Source organism: Mobula hypostoma, chromosome 18 (assembly GCF_963921235.1).
Source record: "Mobula hypostoma chromosome 18, sMobHyp1.1, whole genome shotgun sequence".
NCBI classification, from domain to species: Eukaryota; Metazoa; Chordata; class Chondrichthyes; order Myliobatiformes; family Myliobatidae; genus Mobula; species Mobula hypostoma.
The window spans coordinates 46,019,618-46,042,938 of NC_086114.1; the positions used below are offsets into that span (position 1 = coordinate 46,019,618).

The 23,321-nt window shown below is 40.8% G+C and overlaps 1 protein-coding gene across 1 annotated transcript in view; it reads left to right on the forward strand.

Annotated features, from left to right (window-relative positions):
- Positions 1–23,321, forward strand: part of LOC134358517 (dual oxidase 2-like) — a 169,798-nt gene that overhangs the window by 87,810 nt on the left and 58,667 nt on the right. The window contains exons 16-21 of the mRNA XM_063070823.1: positions 1,475–1,588; positions 3,704–3,903; positions 8,391–8,576; positions 10,348–10,573; positions 14,182–14,275; positions 17,538–17,713. Coding sequence (XP_062926893.1) covers positions 1,475–1,588; positions 3,704–3,903; positions 8,391–8,576; positions 10,348–10,573; positions 14,182–14,275; positions 17,538–17,713 — 996 coding nt within the window. The remainder of the gene's footprint in view (positions 1–1,474; positions 1,589–3,703; positions 3,904–8,390; positions 8,577–10,347; positions 10,574–14,181; positions 14,276–17,537; positions 17,714–23,321) is intronic.

Sequence of the window (23,321 nt, forward strand, 5' to 3'; positions counted from 1 at the left end):
AGCTTGTCACTGCTATGGTTTGGAACTCTCCTGTGCCCAAAAGGTTGGGGCAATCATCGGCACACAGTGCACGACGCACGTGTGACTGTCACTTTGTATAATCCATATGTGTGGATTTGTTGGATTAGATTAGATTACATTATGAGGACACTCAGTCCTCATTTATTGTCATTTAGAAATACATACTGTGGTATCACTTTTGTTGGCCCTTACCTGGAATCGGGTGTTATGTGGTAACTACTTGAAGACAATATTCCTGTGACTGTCACCTGGTGATATCTCTTAGTGGATTTCGGAACAACTTGACGGATAAGATCTTTGGCGACTGTTATTTCGTTTACCCAGCATGGAATCTGTGGAATTCTTCGTAGTTGCCTTCTCTCTACATTTTCGTGTGGATTTCCAAATCTCTCTCCTCACTCATTTATTCCGTGGATTACTAGACCCTTTTCTACTATGCCATTTTAAGACTTTTTAAGAACTGTTCCTAAACTTGACTGTTTGGGAACCACACACACATATATACGCATAACACTGTTAACTTCTGTTCATTTAAGTCTCTATATTTTGATAGATACTAATAAAGTTAGTAGTTTTAACATCGAAACCAGACTCCATTTGTGATCTATTGCTGCTGGTACGTAACAAGAGGCACCAATGTACGGGAATTTCATGACTTGTGTTGGTGACAATAAACCTGATTCTGATACTGATTTTGAATTCAAAGCTTTATTGTAACAGGATTCAGAACATTGAAGGCTCCCCAAGGTCCATCATGGGCACTCTCTCCCTACCATCAAGGACGTATTCAAAAAACAGTGCCATAAGAAGGCAGCAAACTTCATGAAGGACTTTCACCATCCAGGCCTCCTGGATAACCTCTTCTTATTACTACCATCAGGGAGGAGGTATAGGAGGCTGAAGACACACTCAATGTTTTAGGATCAGTTTCTTCCCCCGTCATCATTTTTATGTATGGTTCATGAACCCATCAGCACTATTCCACTTTTGCACTAATTTATTTTTTATTGTAACTTTCAGTATTTTTTATGCCTGCACTGTACTGCTGCCACAAAACAACAAATTTCATGACTTGTGTTAGTGACAACAAACCTGATACAGATTCTGAATTCAAAGCTTTGTTGTTGAATGAATTAATCCAACATTTTAGGTTCGCACATTCTAGCTGCATGATGTTACAGTTTTTAGTAGAGTTGAGTGTTGCACCATTATGTGTAAGCAATATATTTATCTCTGTGGCTCAAAGAAGTCCTGGTACATTGCTGTTGTCTATTGATAGATCAATTCAAATACAAAGCACTTCTCCTGACTGACTTGGACGTTATTGTGTCACCAAGACGAGTCAGACAGACATATTATGTGGATCAGACCACTTCAAAGTTGAGAAGAGCTTTATGATTTAACTTTGTTCATGCTTTCATAAGTAATGGCTTCTTTTTATATATATTTACAGCGGCCTTGCTTTTAGCTTTTGCTATATCTATTGGTCGAAGGAGAGAGAAGAAAAGATTGCAGAACAAGAAACGTTCTGTAAGGAAACAGGTCTCTTCAGGAGATAAAATCCGAGGTATTAATTATAATGTTATGAAATAAAATGTTTTCTATATGACAGTTGCAACTGGCTCTCACTAACTTGTGCAGTTCAGAGGTAATAGTATTTAACTAATTATTAATATATTATTTCACTCCGTTCAACAGAGGTGCCCCCAATAATATTATAATCCAGTTTAAAATTTCAGTTTTGTGGCTTTTAAATTAGATTTGGCTTATTTTTGTCACATATACTGAAGTATGGTGAAAAGCTGTTCATTCAGATCAATTCATTACATAGTGCATTAAGGTAGAACAAGGTAAAACAATAACAATGCAGAATAAGGTGTAAAAGTTACAGAGAAAGTGCAGTGCAGGTAATGACAGATCATAATGAGGTAGACTGTGAGGTTAAGCATCCACCTTTTAGTAGGAAACCATTTGGTAATCATAACAATGTGGTAAAAGCTGACCTTGAACCTGGTGGCTTTTATATCATCTGCCCAACAGGAGAGGAAGAATGTCCGGGGCATATGGGGTCTTTGATTATGCTGGTTGCTTTACTGAGACAGCAAGAATTATTGACATAGCCATTTGAGGAGAGGCTGATTCCTGTGATGTGCTGAGCCATGTCCACAACTCTCTGCAGTTTCTTGCAGTCAGCAGCATTGCAGTTGCCTAACAAGCCATTATACATCCAGATAAGATGCTTTCAATGGTGTATCGATGGGGTCGACGGGAATTTTCTTCAGCCTCCTGTAGAAGTAGAGAAGTTGGTGAACTTTCCTGGCCATGATGTTCACATGGTTGGACCAGGACAGACTATTGGTGAAGTTCAGTCCTTGAAATTTGAAGCTCTCAACTTCAACATTGTTGATGAAGATAGGAGTATGTGCATTGCCCCTCACTTCTTGAAGTCAATGACCAGCTCGCTTGTTTGCTGCCATTGAGGTAAAGTTTGTTGTCATGACATTGTTTTAATAAGCTCTCTATCGCCAACTCTTTGTTATTTGACTATTACTAGCTCCGAATCACTGGTTAATAAAAGTGAGGGTACAGTATTAGAAATAAAAAGCCGAGACAAAAGTTTGGTATTTTGTCATCAAAATGTTAATGTAATTTTAAATTGATTGATCCCCTTTTCAAATTTGAAGCAAAATGTGCTCTTTTGTAGATGTGGTAGGTCTTTTACCTTATAAGGTATTAACAAACATAAGTCAGCATTTCAATGGTGATGTCATTCTGCTGTGCTCTTAGGGCACTGAGTAGATCCACTACAATTTCTTGCGTACTGCCAGGGTATATTTGAGTCCGGACTCACTGAGGAGTTTGAGAACTCTTCATGTTCATTATAATGTCCACAGAGAACCTGAAGAGTTATTAACATGGCCCTAGAAGTGAATAGACAGCAACTTGCCCCCTTCTAATCACACTTGATGATGGCCCTGTTCCTGAATCTAAACAAGGCAAATAAGGCTGTGAAGAGTGCAGAACCAGAACAAAGTTTTTCAAATATTTCTGCCTTAGATGAAAATGGTGCTTAATCATCCCCATCTGAATACCTCTATCTGTTCCACCTTATGACATAAGACCATGAGACATCCGGCCTATTGAGTCTGCCCCACCATTTTGTTATGGTCGATTTATTGTTCCTCTCAACCCCATTCTCCTGCCTTCTCCCCGTAACCTTTGACACCCTTAATAATCAAAAACTTATCAACCTCTGCTCTAAATATACCCAATGACTTGGCTTCCACCGCTGCCATTGGCAATGAATTCCAAAAATTCAGCACCTTCTGGCTAAAGAAGTTACTCTTCACCTCTGTACTAAATAGATGCCCTTCTATTCTGAGGCTGTGCCCTCTGGTTCTAGACTCCCCCACTATAGGGAACACGGTCTCCATGTCCATTCTATCCAGGCTTTTCAATTATCAATAGGTTTCAATGAGATCCCCCTCGTTCTTCTAAACTCCAGTGAGTACAGGCCCAGAGCTATCAAATGCTCTGGACATGGACTGGGAACAATTTGCATATATTCTGTGGTTCCATATTTGATTGTTTAGGTACCGCTAGATAATTTGAAATATTAAAAGCATGTTCTACTATCATGCAAATGTTTGTTATGATGTGTATGTTCTTGCATTGCATTTAGCCAGAGAATGGCAAGGGCCCAAGGATACACAGCGGTATGTCAGCATTGTCTTGGACTCCAACAAGTGCATTAAGGTCATGGATAGTAAACATTCTGTGATCCGAAACATCAAGATTAGCCAGGACCACTTCGATATTATTCAGTCCACCAATAATGAACAAAAGACTCTATTGCTGAAGGCCCCCAAGGAATATGATCTGGTAAGTAAAAATTTGTGTTTGTGCCTCTTTTTTTTAACAACTTATTTACTCACCTGCTTAGTCATACAGTGTTGAACAGGCCCTTTTGGTCCAATCAACCACACTGCCCAGCAACCCACCTATTTCACCCTAGCCTAATCACAGGATAATTTACAATGACCAATTAACCCGCTAACCTTTACATCTTTGTAATGTGGGAGGAAACCAGAGCGCCTGGAGGAAACACACGTGAGCACAGGGAAAATGTATCAACTCTTACACACAGCAGCTGCAAGGAATTGAATGCCAGTCTTACAGCTAGTGCTCTAATAGTTTATGCTAACTGTTACTCTGCAGTGCTGCCCACATTACCTAGTTTGTAAGCTTCCTAAATTCAAGTATCTATTTGTTAATTGACCGAGGCATACTCCAAAGGTATCAAAACCTAGGATTTAAGGTTATCAGGATTTAATGTACCCATCCCTACCTCATCACAGAATGTTCTGCCTTTGACCCTCTCTTATGTGAGTGGTCCATTTAAATTTCTATACATTGGTAAGCCCAGATATCAGTGCTTGAAATGTCACAGGTGAGTGGTTAGTCTTGCCAGAGAGGATCATTGCCCAGTGAAACTGTGAAGTTTATTTTTCCTTTTTTAAGTCCGGACATGGTCCACATCCATCTAATACACTGTAAATGCCACTAAACCCAGTGGAAGGATCAAAAACATGACCTTTTCTGATCTCATGATGCAAGGAAAATCATTGGTAAAGCAGCTAGAAGTGGCTTTAAACCACTTTTTATAATGCTGTTGTTACGTACCCCGTAACTGGGTTGCCAAACCAGCAGAAATGGATCACTCAGTTGGAGTCTGGAGTACTAGAACTAAGAAAGTTTTATTAAAGAAATAAGCAACACAGTAATCGAAAGGATAATAAATGCAACAGTTCAGCAATGATAACCACACATGTGCACAGAATTAAGATAACAGCATCAATCAAGCTCTATCGTTGTCTAGGGGTAAATGACCAAATTTCAAAGTGACTCAAAGTTCAGTCCAGTTTAGTAGTTCAGTTCGCAGTAATCGTTGCCATGGCGATGGACAAGGTGGGGGAAGAGAGACAGAGAGAACAACTCATCATTCAGCACAGCTTCACTCACAGACCAGCGGGATGGCTCACAACCAGCTTTTGGGCAGGTCCTTGGTGATGTCACCTGAGGTCACCGACTGTGACCCCTCCTCCAGATGCGGTCGATCCTCTGCAGTGAACCCGGCACCCAGGCAAGGGCGGACACACACCGGGTTCCCGCTGATCGTACCTTTCCACCCTGGCCGTTGTCTGGTACTTCCCACCGACTCGTGAGAAGCGTACCACTTCCAGGGTCTCGTTACCTCGGGTGGCGTGTGTCCTTGCCTTAGCGAACCGGTCCCTTTTTATCCCCCTGCTGGGGTATCGCCTGTCCATCACTTCAAACAGTTCAAGGTTCAAAGGGGGGAGCCGCTCCAGACAGCTCTCTCTCCCACGTCCCTTCATTACACATCTCCAGACGCTGCTCCATTGTTCCTTATCTCTCCTTCCCCTGAGGGCAGGTGGCAGACCACTTGCTGATGTCACTGATGCTAACCCAGGCCAGCAAACATCTTAATTTTATGTGTATTCTCGTCACACTGTTTACATTGTAAATGCATGCTAGAATTTATGTATTTGTGCACATTTTATTTCATATCCGTACTTTAATCTCTACATTTATTTTTATATAGTTTATTCTTTCTAATTGTTACAGCATATGTTCTTATTTTCATTGCATGTTGTGCCAAAACACCAGAGCAAATTCCTAATACATGTAAATGTATATGGCGAATAAAATTGATCCTTAATCCTTGAGGAACTCCTCCAGCGAAGCCCGGAGCTATGTCAATTGACCGTCAATCAGTACACCTTTATGCAAACTGTGATTTCATATCAGCAAGGTTGACTCCAGATTCCAATTTTACTTTACTGAATGTCTTTGATGATACAGATTTGATCAATCGCTTTCTTATTAACGAGCACAGTTATTTTCACTTCCACTCTACAATCAGTGCTTGTTATTCTGCATACTCCTTACCTCACTTTAACAGTACACCATTGTCTGTAAAGCATATGAAAACATTTTGAAAAAGACATGAAAGATGCTATTTAATCTGTACAGCAGTCTGGAACTAAGTGGTCACAGCCCAGTCCCTATACTGAGTGCTGGTGGCTAGGTGGAACAAGCAATCTGCTGGACGAACTCAGTGGTTCGATTAGCATCTGGGAGGAAGGAACTGTTGCTGTTTCATGTTGAAACCTTGCCTCAGTCCTGAAATTTGACAATTCTTTTCCTCCTGCCGCTTAATCCACTAAGAATTCCAGATGATTTTTCTTTGGTCCAGATACACCTAACTGCAATATTTTTGTGCCTCCATCGGTGACCAAGCTCTTATAAAATGTCATTTGACAACAATGTCATGAGCAGTTTCCATCATGTCACCTGTGACTGAGAGTAGACTTATAGAACAGGAGTTAGCTGGATTCGATATGTCCTGATTTTACTGAGTGGACTGATTGGATAATGTTGTACTTATGTAAGTGTACTTTTAAGAGCTGTGCAATTATTAGTTGAGTTTTAATTGTTCTTAGTGAAGATTGTTGAGCAAGTCTATCCTTGTTATAACACATACAATATTCTACAGGAACTCAGAAAGTCAGGCATTATCTATGGAGGGGAATAAACAGTCAACATTTCAGGCCAAGATCTTTCATCAGGACTCATCTTAAAATGTCGATAGTTTAGTCCCCTCCATAGAAGCTGCATGATGTCGTCACTGATAAACTGGATTCTGAAAACTCACCCTTGTTTCTTCAATCACACTTTATTTACCTGTCTACAAGGAGAACAGAATGGCTGTTGTCACCACACTGTTCTGAAATTTGAACAAGGAATGCCATTTCTTTATAGAAATTAAGCATACAAATATTGATCAATTGGTAATATTGTGTATGTTCAAATTCCTTATTTGCATATGCAATCTCCAATTGCACTATGATAATACTGGGATTTACAATCAATAGAAACTCCATATTAAATGCCAATAATACTTCAGAATGAGCAAAGTAACTGACCAATAGTAAGTGTCACCCTGGAATCCTTCATCTGCATCCTTATCTGGTATTCATTTTCCAAATGGCTTTGGTTACTCTCTATGCAAAGGGAAGCTATGCCCTTCAAAGACCTTTTATTGCCTGGGATGACTGTGCATGATCTGTAAACTATCCTTGCCTGGATATTACTATAACCCTTGTGTTACTGCAACTTCCGTGATGACTTCCCAGTTCCTCCAGTATTTTCTGTGTGTTGCTCAAGATTTCCAGCATCTGGAGAATCATCCATGTCTATCTTGTTTCATGTCTAGGCAAATAATAAGACAAAAGCCCCTGCAATGTTTTCCCATATAATCTGTTATTTGTCATATTTGTGACCAAAAACCATTGTTAACTTTTCTTTCTTTTTTAACTACATTTATATTTTTAGGAACTTTTCCCTTATTGTGTGTTTCTTTCAAGCTAAATTCTGCAATTGGGCAGTAATCAGCATGCAACTTCAAAAGGTCCTAGGAGGAGTGGCTGCTCTGTACTGTGAACTGATTTCACTTGGGAAAGCAGTAGGGTTGTTATAATTATCAGTTCTGTGCATCATACTGCTAAATCTTCTCAGCTCTGCAGACCATGTGATCAGATGTAGCAAAGAAAATCCAGGCATACACAGGACGATGTCCTTGTTATGACGTCATCCTGTGTCATGCCTATGCAGTGTTCCTCTTGGGGTACTTTAGGGGAACAAGGACTACTTTGTCCCAGGAATTATCACCATTAGGCACTCCTGAGACAACTTAGTCTTTGCAACACATTCCAAGTGGAACGTCATCATTTAAGACCCATATACGTTTATAACCAACCCCTTTGAACCTCACACACTGTTGCCCCTGATTTGGTTTTGAGACCCCAATCCTCTGCCTGTCTAGTCTTATGTCCTCAAGCCTAAGCTCTGATGCTGTGATCTCCTGAGCATTCCTCAGATGCCTATGACCTGATCATTCTCCTGGACCTCAATCTCCATCTCTCCCACAGATCCCTGGCTTGTACACACTGCTACAATTCATTGGTCGATCTTCTGCCTCCTTTTTCAATCCTTGTCTGTTGTTCCAGTCCTCTATCTAACCCCACCCAACTAAAGACACAGCCTCAACCTCTTCTACCTATTCCTTCTGCCACAAGCCCCACCCTCCTCCAAAATTCAATTATTTTGACTTACTATTTACGTAATAAGGTAACAATATTTTTATTAACTTATACATTTTATATATACATTTGTTTAAATATTGAGTTTGACAGATATAAACTTGTCATTAGTAAAATGATGCACTTGCATCAATGTTTAAAATGAACGTGCCATACGTTAATATAAACTCTAACTTCTGCCCTCAGGTTCTGTTGTTTAATGATGAAGATGAACGTAACATATTTGTGGAAGATTTAAAAAATTACCTGGATAGTCATGGCATACGTCTGCTGGTGCATGAAGTGAAAGAACGAACTCTGTTGAAGGAAGCTGTGACGAAGGAACAACGGATGAAGATCTTAGATACGTTCTTCCGTCGTGTTTTTGCCCAGGTAATGCAACAATTGGTAAATTAGCTTATTATTGTCACATGTACCGAGGTACCTAGATTGGTTCTGTACAACATTGTGTGCCGAAGGGCCTGTTCCTGTGATGCACTGTTCTATGTTCTATGTAAAACTTTGTTTTGCATGCTATCCATGCAGATCATCTCGTCACATCAGTGCACTGAGATAGTACAAGGGAAAATAATAGCAGAATGTACACTATAGTGTTATAGTTACAAAGAAAATGTACACAGGCAATAAGGTGTAAGCCTTATAGAGACAGATTGTGAACTCAAGTATCTAACTTATCATGCTAGAGGAACTATTCAATAGTCTTATATCAGGGGAATAGAAGCTGTCCTTGAGCCTGGTGGTATGTGCATTAAGGATTTTGTATCTTCTGCCCGATCACCATCTACACCATCATCACCATCTACACCATCATCACCATCTACACCATCATCACCATCTACACCATCATCACCATCAACACCATCTACACTATCTACACCATCATTACCATCTACACCATTATCACGATCTACACCATCATCACCATCAACACCATCTACACTATCTACACCATCACCATCAACACCATCTACACTATCTACACCATGATCACCATCAACACCATTTACACCATCATCGCCATCTACACCATCATCACCATCAACATCATCTACACTATCTATACCATCACCACCATCTACACCTTCTCCCACCATCACCACTAAAGTATGAATGTATTGCCACCTACTATCTTGAGATTCATTTTCTTCCATGTATTTACAGTAAATAAATAATTCAATAGAATTTATGAAAAAGCTATACATAAGTATAGGCTAACAAACAGCCAATATGCAAAAGAAAATGAGAGAGGGGAGGGAGAAGGGGGCAGAGAGAGGGGGAAGGAGAGGGAGAGGGAGATGGAGAAACATGATTTGTAGAGTCCTTGAAAGTAAGTTTGCAGATTGTAAAAGTAAGTCAGAGTTGAAGTGACTGAATCTCTTCAAGATTTTGACCTAGAATTCCTCCCATACCATGAAGACATTAAAAGCAGTGAAAAGAGCCAGTTCATAATCTGTGTGTGGGCCCACACTGCCCATGTCTTCCTGTTTCACATTCTATGATTGCAACAGCATCACACACATTGTTCTTTCTTCAGCTTATTATTGCAGAATAATGGTCTGTGGGGGTGGCTGTAGTGAAGGGAGGTCTGGGGTGGGGCCTAATTCATAGGTGGGATCAGCATTTCAAGGTGGAAGGTGGGATCAACATTTCAAGGGCTGGAGAAGAGGATAGCACTCAGATTTGGGAGAGGTCATAAGGTGGCCATCTTAGTGCTAGGTGGAGAGTTGGTGGGTTGGCTGGACCAAGGAAAAGATAAAAGGACATACATCACATCTGCAATCTGCACAAAAGTTGTGACAGAGTGGTGATGGATATATAAAAGGGAATGATCCCTTTGGAGAGTTGATATGTGAGACAGGCGCAGGCTGAAGCAGTGCATCTGCCAGGGTAGTCTCACTCATTGATCTTAGAGAGGAGGACAGTTTTTGCGCAGTGGGGTATGATAAAGTTGGAAGCTGTGGAGAGGAGATCTGAGGAATAAGATCAGTGACTTGCAGATGTGAAGGGTCATAATTCAGAATATATGAGGAGATGCCAGCTACTGTTCATCCTTAGGGAGGTAGATGTCATTTTATCAGGCAATGACATCCCTGCATGTTCATTGTATAATATGATATATTTCTGCTTTCTTTGCTCCAATCAGGTTCTGGAGATTGACGGGTCTGATGCCGGAAACTTTGATTATGAAATCTCCAAGAAAGCAAAAGAATCTCTGACCTGTGAACTGACAAAGACAGAATTTGCGGAGGCACTGGGAGTAAAGGAGGACAGCATGTTTGTAGAGCAGATGTTTAGCCTGGCAGACAAAGATGGAAATGGTTACCTGTCTTTTCGGGAGTTCCTGGATATCTTTGTTATTCTGATGAAAGGTAACCCATGGTAGTGTAGCGGCTAGCATGACGGTATTACAGCTCAAGGTATCAGAGTTCGGAGTTAAATTCTGACACCCTCTGTAAGCAAGTTTGTACCTTCTTTCCCATGTGCACATGGATTTCTTCGGGGTGCTCTGGTTTCCTCCCACAGTCTAAAGACGTACCATTTAGTAGGTTAATTGGTCATTGGGTTATCTGTAATTAGGCTGGGGCTAAATAGGTGGGTTTTTAAATTAATTTTAATTTTTCAAAAGTCTTGAGTGCAAGGTGTGAGAACAGATGAGACCCCAGCTGGGAGTCTGGCCAATGGTTAACAGCACTGTCTCACTAGTAATGGAGACAGGAAAACAACACTGCCTTTCTATACTGTCTGTGAAATCCACACTAATGCATGTGTTCATTGTATTCCTTCTTGCATTACTTGAGCTCCCATTATTACTGCCATAATTTTTATAGGATATAGTTTATTTTAATTGATTTTTACTTTACAATATCTTGCACAAGGCTTGCCATTAGGATGTCCCAAAGTACATTGCTGCACATGGTGTACTGTTGGAAGTGTTTGTACTGCTGTAATGTGAAAAATGTGGCAGCCAATTTGAAAGCTGCCACAGATCACAATATTGCAGTACAGCCAGTCCCCAGGTTATGACAGAGTTCTGTTCCTGGGTACTGTTCATAAACTTACTGTTGGAAATCAACAGCAGTGTGTGACGGGAGAGAGAGCAGGCAAGGGAAGAGCGGCCACCAACCAGCCTCACTGACTCAGTGCTCTCGGCTCTCCTTGGCTTAACCAAGTTCTCAATTGCTGTAGCTCTCAACTGGGGAGAAAAAACACTTAGAAATGCCCTGTTCTCATCTGAAAGTCTTCTTCACGTTTTGCAGCAGCCAGCAAAATGTGGTTAGATCACACATGGAGTATTGTGTTCAGTTCTAGTCACCCTATGATATGGAGGATGTGGAAGCATTAGAGAAGGTGTAGAGAAGATTTATTATGATGCTGCCTGGATTAGGGAACATGTCTTTTGAGGAAAGGCTGAGTGAGCTAGCTAGGACATTTCTCTTTGGAGTGAAGAAGAATGAAAGGCAAATTTAATTGAGTTGTATAAGATTGCAAGAGCCATAGAGAGAGTGGAAAAGCAGCACCTTTTTCCCAGGGTGGCAGTAGACAATACCAGAGGACAACATTTTAAGGTGATTGGAGGAAAGTTTAATGGAAATATCAGAAGTAGTTTTTTTTACACAGAGTGGTGAGTGCCTGGAACACACTGGCAGCGGTGGTGGTAAAGGTTAACACAATGGAGACATTTAAAAGACGCTTGGATAGGAACATGATAAAAGAGAAATGGAGGGTTGTTGGCTATGTGTGAGGGAAGGGTTAGATTGATTGTGTTTTTTTTTAAATTTAATTTTGAGATACAGCACAGTAACAGGCCAATGAGCCCACACTGCCCATTTTCACCATGAGACCAATTAACCTACAAATCCACACATCTTTGGAATGTGGGAGGAAACCACAGCACAAGGAGGAAACCCATGTGGTCATGGGGAGACCGTGCAAACTTTTTACAGAAAGCAGCAGGAATTGAATCCCAGTTGGTGGCACTGTAAAGCAGTGCATTAACCGCTATGCTATCGTACCATGAAGTAAGTTAAAAGGTTGGCATATCATCATGGGCCAAAGGTCCCATATTGTACTGTGCTGTTCCATATTCAAATCCTTTCCATTTATCAATCCACTCTCCCAAATGCTCATTCTGTATACGGGTGTTTGTATCCAGGGGAGGATCTGAAACCAAACAATTCTTTGTTGCTTTAGCCATGACTATTGGACTGTAAGGCATAAGAGCAGAATTCAGCCCATCAAGTCTGCTCCACCATTCAAGCATGGCTGACTTATTTTCGCTCTCAACTTCATTCTCTTGCCTTCTCCCCGTAATTTTTGATGCCTTTACTAGTCAAGAACCTATCAACCTCTACTTTAATATATATTGCATAGCCATTTGTGGCAATGAATTCCGCAGTTTCAGCATTTTTTGGCTAAGTAAGTTCTTCCTCATCTCTGTTCTAAAGGGACATCCACCTATTCTGAAACTATGCCCTCTGGTCCTAGACTGTCCCATTATTGGAATTAACTTCTCCATGTCCACTCACTTGATCCAGTCCCTGTAATATTTGCTAGTTTTCAATGACACCAACCTTCATTCTTCTAAGCTCCAGAAATTATAGGCCCAGAGCCATGAAACAGATATATTAACCCTTTCATTCCCAGGATCATTCTCATAAACCACTTCATTGACTGCACATCCTTTCCTAGACATGAGGCCCAAAACTGTTCACAATACTCCAGATATGTTTTGACCAATGGCTTATGAGGTATCAGCATTACATATATGCTTTTATATTCTAGTCCTCTTGAAATAAGTGCCTTTCTTACCACCAGGGATAATAATAGAATGGAGTACCAGTGATAGGTCTCCTGGAACATCAGTTTAGACAGCTGCAACCCCTTAAAAAAGGCAGCTTGTGGCTTAATTTGGCCTTTATGGAGGGATATATTTTACAGAATAGGTGGCCTTTCATTCCGAGAGGCTGCTAATCATGTACTGGTGTTATACTGGGAGATCTATGTGTCCTTCCACATCAGTCACTGAAGGCAAGCATGCAGGACCACTTATCTGGAACTGATTAGACATATAGGTGAGCACAATTGTTGTACAACTGCCAAATGACTGCAGACAATCTCCTACATATTTAGCACTGGTGAACAAATATGAAGTTCTCCCTCCCTCTGTTTCCAATAGACAAACAATTTGAAAGTTAAAGCCAGAATTTATTGTCATATGCATAATTACATGTATGCTCAGATGCAATGAAAACTTACTTGCACCAGCATCACAGGCACAGCAGCACATAAGCAACATTTGCAAGAAAAACATAGATCAAACATAAACTCTACACAAGAAAGAACAAAATTAGAACAAAAATATCTATTTTAGTGCTAAGTGTTCAAAGTAGTCACAGTATTGCTATACTACATTAGTGATTTGGGTTTGGCTAGTGGATTCATGAACTAAATGGCTGAAGGTTAGTAGCTGTTCTTGAACCTGATGGTGTGGAACTTCAGGCTTCTGTACCTCCTGCCTAATGGTAATTGGGATAAGATGCAATGGACTGGATGGTGGGAACCTTTGATGGTAGATGTTGCCTTCTTGAGGCAATGCCTCAAGTAGATACTAGCGATGGTGGGGAGTTACGTGCCTGTGATGTATTGAGCAGAGTCCACTACTCGCTACAGCTTCTTACATTCCTGCGCATTCAAATTACTGTACCAGACCATGAAGCAACCAGACAGAATACTTTCAGCAATATATCTATAGATGTGCTTTGTGACATGCCAAACCTCCTTAATCTTCTAAGAAAGTAAAGAACCATCCTTGTGGTTGTATCTATGTGCTGGGCCCAGGTCAGGACATCCAATATATTAACACACAGGAATTTGAATCTTCCTTAGGTGAAAGACCACCATTATAGATTGTCTTCCCATTGTAGAGACTGATTGATCATTAATTCCAGCTGAAAACTGTCTTAATTTCCTTGTGCAGGTTCTCCGGAAGCAAAATCTAAGCTTATGTTTGCAATGTACGATGTTGATGGAAGTGGTTCCATGTCAAAAGAAGAGTTCTCACAACTACTTAGGTAACTCACATTATGTACTCGCACATCTGTATATTAGGTCTGACATGGTAAATGGCTGAGTGAAAACTGCTAAGTTCCTTAAGGTAAAAGAGAATATTGTTTCTAAAATTGACATGGTGCTTCCTATAGGTGGTACCCAGAGAACACACTTTGGCTTCCTTAGAAATATAGAATTGTGAGTTTCTTGCTATCCAAATTTGGGATATTGGCTAAAATAAAGTTTTAAACACAAAATTTCTTATTAGTGGGGTTGGGAATTATTTGTGCTGGCCAGCTACTGTGAAAGGATTCCTGTACTTTATTGGACAAGCCCCATTTACATCCAGTAGTGTGCCTCTCCTGTCCAACATGGTTATGTAAAAGGCATTACGTATTCCAGTATTGGAATAATTCCTCTTACATAACCAACAAGGATCACTTACAAAAGATAGGCTATTGTTTTTCAGATAGGAAGTTTAATAATATTTCATATCTTGACAGCTGTCAATTTCGACACTTGTTTTTATTTTGGCTATGCTTTCTGAAGTTAGATATCTTAACATGATCCTGTGTAAGGCAATGCATTAGTCTACTACATGATTTAATTTCAATTAAAAATAAAATGTGAAGAGAAAATGGAGAAATCTACCACTTCTGAATATCTGCATGGTGCAAGGAGAATCTTGGACATATGGTCTTGGGTGCAAGAAATGATGGGCCATAGGTACAGAAACAGCCCTTTCCTTTGTTCTTAGGACAGATTCAGCCTTTATTATAACTTCTAAGCAAGTCTATGCGTGGGAATGGGTACTTGAACCAACCTTAATTAGGTCCTCTTGTACATACCTGCTTCTCCCTTAGCACCTTCCTCTCTATCCCATCCTTTCAACAACTCTGCTCAAGATCTGCTTAAGGAAGAAGATCAGTGCATCAGGATTTATCCTGGGATGAAGCACAGAGGTAGGATATGGAAGATTAAGAAGACTAGGTCCACACTCCCTTGAGTTTAGAGGAGTGAGATCTTCTAATTTAAGCATACAAAATTCTTGACAGGGTAGTGACAGATACTTCCCTGAAGCTGGGATGGTAGAACCATTATTGGTCTCAAACAAATGATTTGGGGTGAAAATAAAAAGAACGTTCTTCATTCAGAATGTAGTGAATATTTGAAATTCTAACAAAGGGGTGTAAAGACCCAGTTGCTGAGTATATTTAAAACAGAGATTAATAGATTTTTATATATTAAAAAAATAAAAAGACAGAGTAGGAAAGTGATACTGTAGTGAAAGATCAGGCGGGATTTTATGGAATGACAGAGGGATCCCAATCCTGCTTTTGTTTCTGATGTTATGTTCTGATGAAAGACTTAGATTACATCAGAACCATAGCAATTTTTAATACAAACTGGAAGTTCCCTTCTTTAAATAAAACAATTTACAAAGTCACAATTGAAAGACAATTCTGTACTTTTATTTATAATTCAGCAACAATTTTGACATCTATGCCAGACAAGATTAAAGTTCTTTGAAAGATTCTTAGATTGTTACTGTTATTAAATGAGATTAAAATATTTTGTTGCTATCTTCTAGCAAAGTGGTATTGAATGTTAAAGCATTCAGATGAAAATTGGTGTTCATTCATACTTACTGTTGAGATGGGATCTTTCATGATATTGCTGGCCTTGTTCCAGCATATTTCCTTATACACGCCTTTGATGACTGGTAGTCTAGTGCCGGTAATGTGTTGGTCAGTTTGAACTACCCATTGTAGAGCCCTGCTGTGTGCTGCAGGGGAGATTCCGTACCACACAGTGATGTAGCATGTTAGGATGCTCTCAACTGCATATCTGCAGAAGGTCATGAGTATTGATGTGCATAGCCCAGCTCTCTTCAGACACCTCATAGAGTCTGATGCCAGTGATGTGTTGGGCAGTTTTATCCAGCAGATGTGAATTAGACAGCAAATGAAAACCAAAGACCATGGTGACTTCACCTTTCCTGCCTATCCCCTCCCCCACCCCTTTATCTTTCCTCTTACTGGTTTTTCACCTGGAACCTACCAGCCTTCTCCTTCCCACCTTCCCACCCTCCCCCCCCACCTTCTTCATAGGGCCCCTGTCCCCTCCCTCTTCAGTCCTGATGAAGGGTCTCGACCCGAAACGTTGACTGTTTGTTTCCACAGATGCTGCCCGACCTGCTGAGTTCCTCCAGCGTGTTGTGTGTGTTGCTTTGACCCCAGCATCTGCAGAGTATTTTGGGCATAGTTTGGGATCTAGATTTTGGCTTTGCCCATCTATTTAATTTACTTTAGCACAAGAGATACTGCAGGTTTTGGAAATCCAGAGTTAGATACACAAAATATTGAGGAACTCAACAGATCAGGCAGCATCTATGGAAAAAAATAGAGTCGACGTTTCAGGCTGAGGCGCTTCATCACGACTTTATTTTACCCAGCACTTATCCCTGTAAGCGTAAGTGCTACACCTGTCCCTACACCTCCTCTTTTGCCACCATTCAGGGCCCCAAACAGTCCTTCCAGGTGAGGCAACACTTCACTTGTGAGTCTGTTGGGGTTATCTATTGCATCCGGTGCTCCCGGAGCGGCCTCTACATCGGTGAAACCCGACGCAGATTGGGGGACCACTTCATCAAGCACCTCTGCTCCGTCCGCCACAACAGACAGGATCTCCCAGTTGCCACCCACTTCAACTCTGCTTCCCATTCCCATTCGGATATGTCCATACATGGCCTCCTCTACTGCCATGATGAGGCTAAACTCAGGTTGGAGGAGCAACACCTCATATACCATCTAGGTAGTCTCCAGCCCCTTGGTATGAACATAGAATTCTCCAACTTCCGGTAATTCTCTCCCCCTCCCTTCCCCTATCCCTATTTCACTCTGCCCCCTCCCCCAGCTGCCTATCACCTCCCTCATGGTTCTGCCTCCTTCTACTACCCATTGTGTTTTCCCCTATTCCTTCTTCACCTTTCCTGCCTATCACCTCCCTGCTTCCCCTCCCCCACCCCTTTATCTTTCCCCTTACTGGTTTTTCACCTGGAACCTACCAGCCTTCTCCTTCCCACCATCCCCCCACCTTCTTTATAGGGCCTCTGCCCCTTCCCTCTACAGTCCTGACAAAGGATTCCGGCCCGAAACGTTGACTGATCGTTTCCACGGATGCTGCCCAACCTGCTGAGTTCCTCCAGTGTGTTGTGAGTGTTGCTTTGACCCCAGTATCTACAGAGTATTTTGTGTCTTTAATTTACTTTCATCTTTAATTTAGATCCTTCATTGAGATCTCTAACAACTGCTTGACAAAGGATCAAATACAAGAGGTGATAGAGTCAATGTTCAAAGATGCTGGATTTGAAGATAAGGAGGAATTAATGTGGGAGGACTTCCATTACTTGTTTCGAGATCACTACAGTGAATTGGAGTTGGCTCAGCTCACTGTGAAAGGTCTGTAAAGCTGTTTCATAATTCTCATGATCATTTATCAAAAATAAATGTAAGCAAAGAATTGACATTCCACACTCTTTAATTCAGATCGTTCAATGTATAATGTTCAGTTTTATTTCTTTTTTAGCATATTGTTCTTAATCATAAACTGTCCTGCCTTGAAAACATACTGCTGATCTATTATCATTCCTAGGCAATTCTGGTGAACTGTGAGAGAACCTTTGCCACAGCACTCCAATCATTCAGGAAGGGCAACTGACCGATGTAGTTGGGAATGAAGCTTGTACTCCTTCCCTTCCCCCCCACCTTCTTATTCTGGTTTCATTCCCCTTCCTTTCTAGTCCTGATGAAGGATCTCAACTCAAAACAACAACTTTTTATTCCTCTCCATATGTGCTGCCTGACTTGCTGAGTTTCTCCAGCATTTTGTGTGTGTTACGCTGATCGTTTTTTTATTATTAATTTTTTATTGCAACACCAACAAATTACATTCAATACAACCAGTTGCCAATTACATTTAGACTATTTAACCCAGCCACCCCCCAACCTTCATCACCATCCCCCCTCCACCCCTCTCTCCCCCATCCCTCTCCCCTCCACTAAACAACTGAATAATAGTACATACACAGACAAAGCATTCCTATTTTAACAAAATATCTTTTAAGTTAGATATCAAATTTGTCCACATTATGATTGTGTTTGGTCGTGCATCATTTACTCTTGCTGATGAAAGTTCCAGGTAAGAAATGTCCAAAAAACTCCTAAGACGGTGAGTATTTGAAATATCATGGGGAGGTTTCCAACGCCGGACTACAATCTTCTTAGCTGCAGTCAGGCCTGCCAGCCAGATTTTGTGTGTTTTTTCCGTAAGGGAAAGGTGGGAGTCATCATTTGGAAGATGTACAGCGGGGTCCATTGGTAATTGTACCCCTGTTAGTTCTGTAAGAGTACTGATAACCTTCCCCCATAAATCAAAAACCCCTGGACATTCCCATACAACATGTATAAATGAGCCAATGGCTCCATGGGGGCAAAATGAGCAATAAGGGTCAGAAACCAGTTCCATTTGATGTATAATTCTCGGTGTTAAATATGCTCTATGACAAAATTTCAAGTGTATATACCAATGGTTTGGGTTTTTTGAAGCACCGGCAGCATTATCCCAAATTGCATCCCAGTCTAAGTCTTGTCCCAATTCAGATATGTCCCTATTCCAAGCTTTCATTCCCGATGTGGGCATATAATTCTGGGAGTTTAATTTATCATAGATATATGACACTATCTGTCCTGGAGCACTCTGTATCCAACTTAAAATGGGATGGTCCTTTAAATCTGACCCCCAGGGAACGCCGTAGGCTTTACAAGCTGACCTTACTCGAAAATAGAAAAAAAGAGAATGTTTATCAATATTATATCGAGATATCAGTTCTTGAAAGCTAAGGATAGTACTTGCCCCATCAATATCTTGAAGAGTAGTAATACCTTTATCCTCCCAAGTTCTGTTAGTGAGTGTTTCCCCCCAGATAGAAAATGATTATTGTTCCATAATGGAGATAATTTACATCATACGCTTTTAAATTTTAGGAATTTTTCTGCTGCTCTAAACACTTGCAGCTTATGGGTTAAAATTGGACCGTAATGCAAATCACATTTTTTGGTAGACATACCTATAAGGAGAAAGTCCTTCAACCTTATTGGTGCTATTAGCTCTTGTTCTATATTTTTCCAGGACGAAACTTTATCCTCCTCCATCCAATAGCTAAGACTTTTTAATACAAATGCCCAGCGATACAATTTAAAATTTGGACATGCCAATCCCCCATTTGACTTTTTGAATTGTAGAACTGACCATTTTATATCGGGTCGTTTACCATTCCAAACATAGCATCGTAGTAAGGAGTCCAATTTTTGCCAATATCCTGCTAGAGGTGCAAGTGGGATCATTGAGCTGATAAAATTAATGCGGGGTAAGATGTTCATTTTAATGACCGAAATACGGGCCGAGACTGATGCTGGCAGGTGTCTCCATCTATTAATATCTTCCTTTATTTTTTTCAAAATTAAAGAGTAATTTGTTTTAGCCACAGATGATAAGGAAGTATTAACTTTAATACCCAAGTAGAGGACCTCATTTGTAACTTTAATCTGGGGAGGAAGAGACACCTTACTTTTATCCATATTAATCAGCATCAATGCTGATTTTAACAAATTAACTTTGTATCCTGGAAGAAATCCAAATTGCTCCAGTGTTTTTAAAACATAGGGGAGAGTTTGTTGAACATTCGCCATATAAACTAGCGTGTCATCCGCGTAAAGTGATATTGAATGCGATGTTGTACCTATTGTGATAGGGGAGATCTGAGGAGAGTTTCTAATTAAATGTGCAAGCGGTTCGATAGATATATTAAAAATTAAAGGAGACAAAGGGTCCCCTTGTCGTGTGCCCCGTCCTATGTCAAACAACTCTGAGAAACCTCCTCCCACACATACCCAAGCTGAAGGATTAGCATACAGTGTTGGAATCATATTGATAAATTTATCGCCAAACTTAAATTCTTTTAGAACTCTCCAAAGATATGGCCATTCAAGGCGATCGAATGCTTTTTCAGCATCTGGAAATAGCAGGTCACAGGCAGGTGGGATTTTATGTGTTGCACTCAGTACGTGTACGAGCTGGCGAATATTATCAGATGCGAGACGCCCCTTGATAAAGCTCGTTTGATCTGGGCTAATTATTTTCCCAACTACTGTCTCAAGTCTACTGGCTAAGACTTTGGGAAAAATCTTGAGGTCGGCATTTATCAAGGAGATTGGACGGTAATTGGCACACTCCAAGGGGTCCTTACCGGGCTTAGGTATAACTGTGATCAGGGCTGTGTTTAGATCTCTATGGAAAGCGCCATTTCCAAAAGCATAATTTAATGTTTCTATCCATACTGGTCCAAGAATATCCCAAAGTGCTAGGTAAAGTTCCACAGGTATGCCATCTATACCTGGCATACGGCCCTTATTTGTAGCTTTGACTGCTTTGAGTAGCTCATCCGGTGTAATAGGAGAGTCTAGATTTTTGGTGTCCTCTAACGACAACGTAGGGAGGTCTAATCCACTGAAAAAATCCGTGAAGTCATTCTCAGAAGGAATTGAGCCACTTGTATACAGCTCTTTAAAGTAATTCTTGAATGTCTCATTTATTTCCTCTGTTGAAGATACTACTCCACGTTTAGCACATCTAATCGTTGGTATAGACCTTTTAGTTTCCTGTTGTTTGAGCGTTAGAGCCAAAAGATGGCTCTGCCTGCTGCCTTCTGCGTAATACTTATGTTTGGTTATATGGATCATATATTCTGCCCTGCTTCTTAATAAATCATTTAATTCTGCTTGTTTTGTTTTGAGCTTGTTTTCTTTTGTTATGGTGTATCTCCTTTTGAGATCATTCTCCAAAACCTTACATTCTTCTTCTAAGGTGGAAATCTTTTGGAGCCGGCTTTTATGTAGGTAAAAACGGAACCATAGGGCGTTGTTTCGTAAGAAACCCTTGATGGAGGCCCAAATCACTGTCACATCTGAGACACTATTTTTATTTACATTTATATATTCTGTCAGTTTTGTTCTCAGTTGTGATAGAAATTCGTCGTTTTTTAGAAAGGTGGAGTTAAACCTCCACCTAGTAGCCTTATTTTTAATTTTGCCATAACTAAAAGTAGATATGACTGGGTTGTGATCGGATAGATGTCTAGGCAAAAATTCTACTGAGTGTACTAAAGGCAGCAGACCGGAGGATATAAGAATGTAATCTATCCGAGAGAAAGTTTGTGGAGAAGAAGGTATAGTCTTTAGCAGATGGATTATGCACCCTCCACACATCCGTTAAATTCAAATCCGCTAGAAAAAGGCTAAGTGCTTTGGAAGCAGATTCTTGAGAGCTTGATATAGTTGAGGAAGATTTATCGAGGTTAATGTTTACCAAAGCATTCATGTCCAACCCAACATATAGTTGGTAGTCACTTAACTTCAGTAATTGTGAGGTAATTGAGGGAAAAAATTCAACCTCGAATATAGTTGGGGCATACAGGCTAATGAATGCAACTTTTTTACCCTGAATGGATGTGCAGCAAAAAGCTAGATGTCCTTTATTGTCGGTGCCCGTCCTTTCAATTGATACATTAATATTACGTCTCATTACTATCATAACTCCTTTCATACGAGTACCATCAGCTGATGCCACAACGGGTTTATAAAAACGGTTTTGAACCCTGGGAATGTCATTAGGTTTAAGATGTGTTTCCTGTAACAGCGCAATATCTATTTTCTTTCTGCGTAAGGAATCTAAAACCTTTGAACGCTTGTAGGGAGAGTTTAATCCTCTAACATTAAATGATACAATAGTAAGATTTTCTAATTTATCTGTGTTGTTCATCTTCTCCTGGATCTGTTGTTGTAAGTTGGTGGTGGAGCCTTGAGTTACCCCCTTCCCACCCCCCCTCCCATCACCCCTCTCATTCAACCCTTTGCTTTGTAACATCTGTGAGTGTCACTTAGCAATGTCAGACACTGAACACTGATATCAACCGCCCCCTTCCAGCACCAACAAATTAGGAAGGTAAAGCAGTTCTCATAGACAATCATATCAATGAGACAAGAAAAAAGAAACCTGGACAAACCCGTTAACCTATATAAGTAAAACCGTTTCCGTCTCACATATAACACATGATCAAGATCCCAGCAGCTATCTTGCAAGAAACGGTCACTTCAATAGACCGTCGCTTAGCGATGGCGCTAATGACGTCTTATCTGGTGCCCAGAAATGTAAACGAGTCTACTGGAGACATAACATTCCAAAGTTAGTCAGAACAAACTGCTGTTTTTCAGCTTCATTCTTGATGAAGTATTACATTTGGGTATATTGAATATTACCTTAAAACTCTGACCTGCAGTAGTCAGAAACAAACTGGTCCCTTAATTAACTAAATACAAAGGTGCAACGAATGACTTTCTGATAAAAGAATAACCAGAAAACTTCACACCTAGAATGTTAACTTGCCCATGCCTGATAGATTGCGCATACAGGCTAGTCCGAGCTCTTAATGCTGTTCCATCTCCTCCCGAGGGGCGTGCGGACTTTGCCCAGGGTCTTCTTCCATATCTCCCAGCACCGATGATTTCAGAACTTCTTTCGCTTCCTCTGCCGAGTTAAACGACATCTTCCTGCCCTTGATATTCACTTTCAAAATCGCTGGGTATATGAGGAATGAGTCGATCCCCTTCTGTTGAAGTTTAGCGCGGATCTCCTTGTATCCCTGCCGTTCGTGCATCGTGCCGGGGCTATAGTTAGCGAAGAACTGCAGCTGGGTGCCATCAGGGAGAGTAGGTATGGCTTTCCTCGCACCCTCCAGGATAGCCTGCCGGTCGGTGTACCGTAGAAGCTTAAAAATCATGGTCTACGGTCTTGAGGTGTTGTTGGAAAAGATCCTATGTGCTCTATCGATCTCCAAAGGAGTGCTGTGGGAATTCTTGAGCGCTGGAATCCAATTAGGCAGCATCTTTTGGAGGTAACCTCTTGGATCGTCGCCCTCAGCACCTGTCAGTATGTTGACCAGCCGCACGTTGT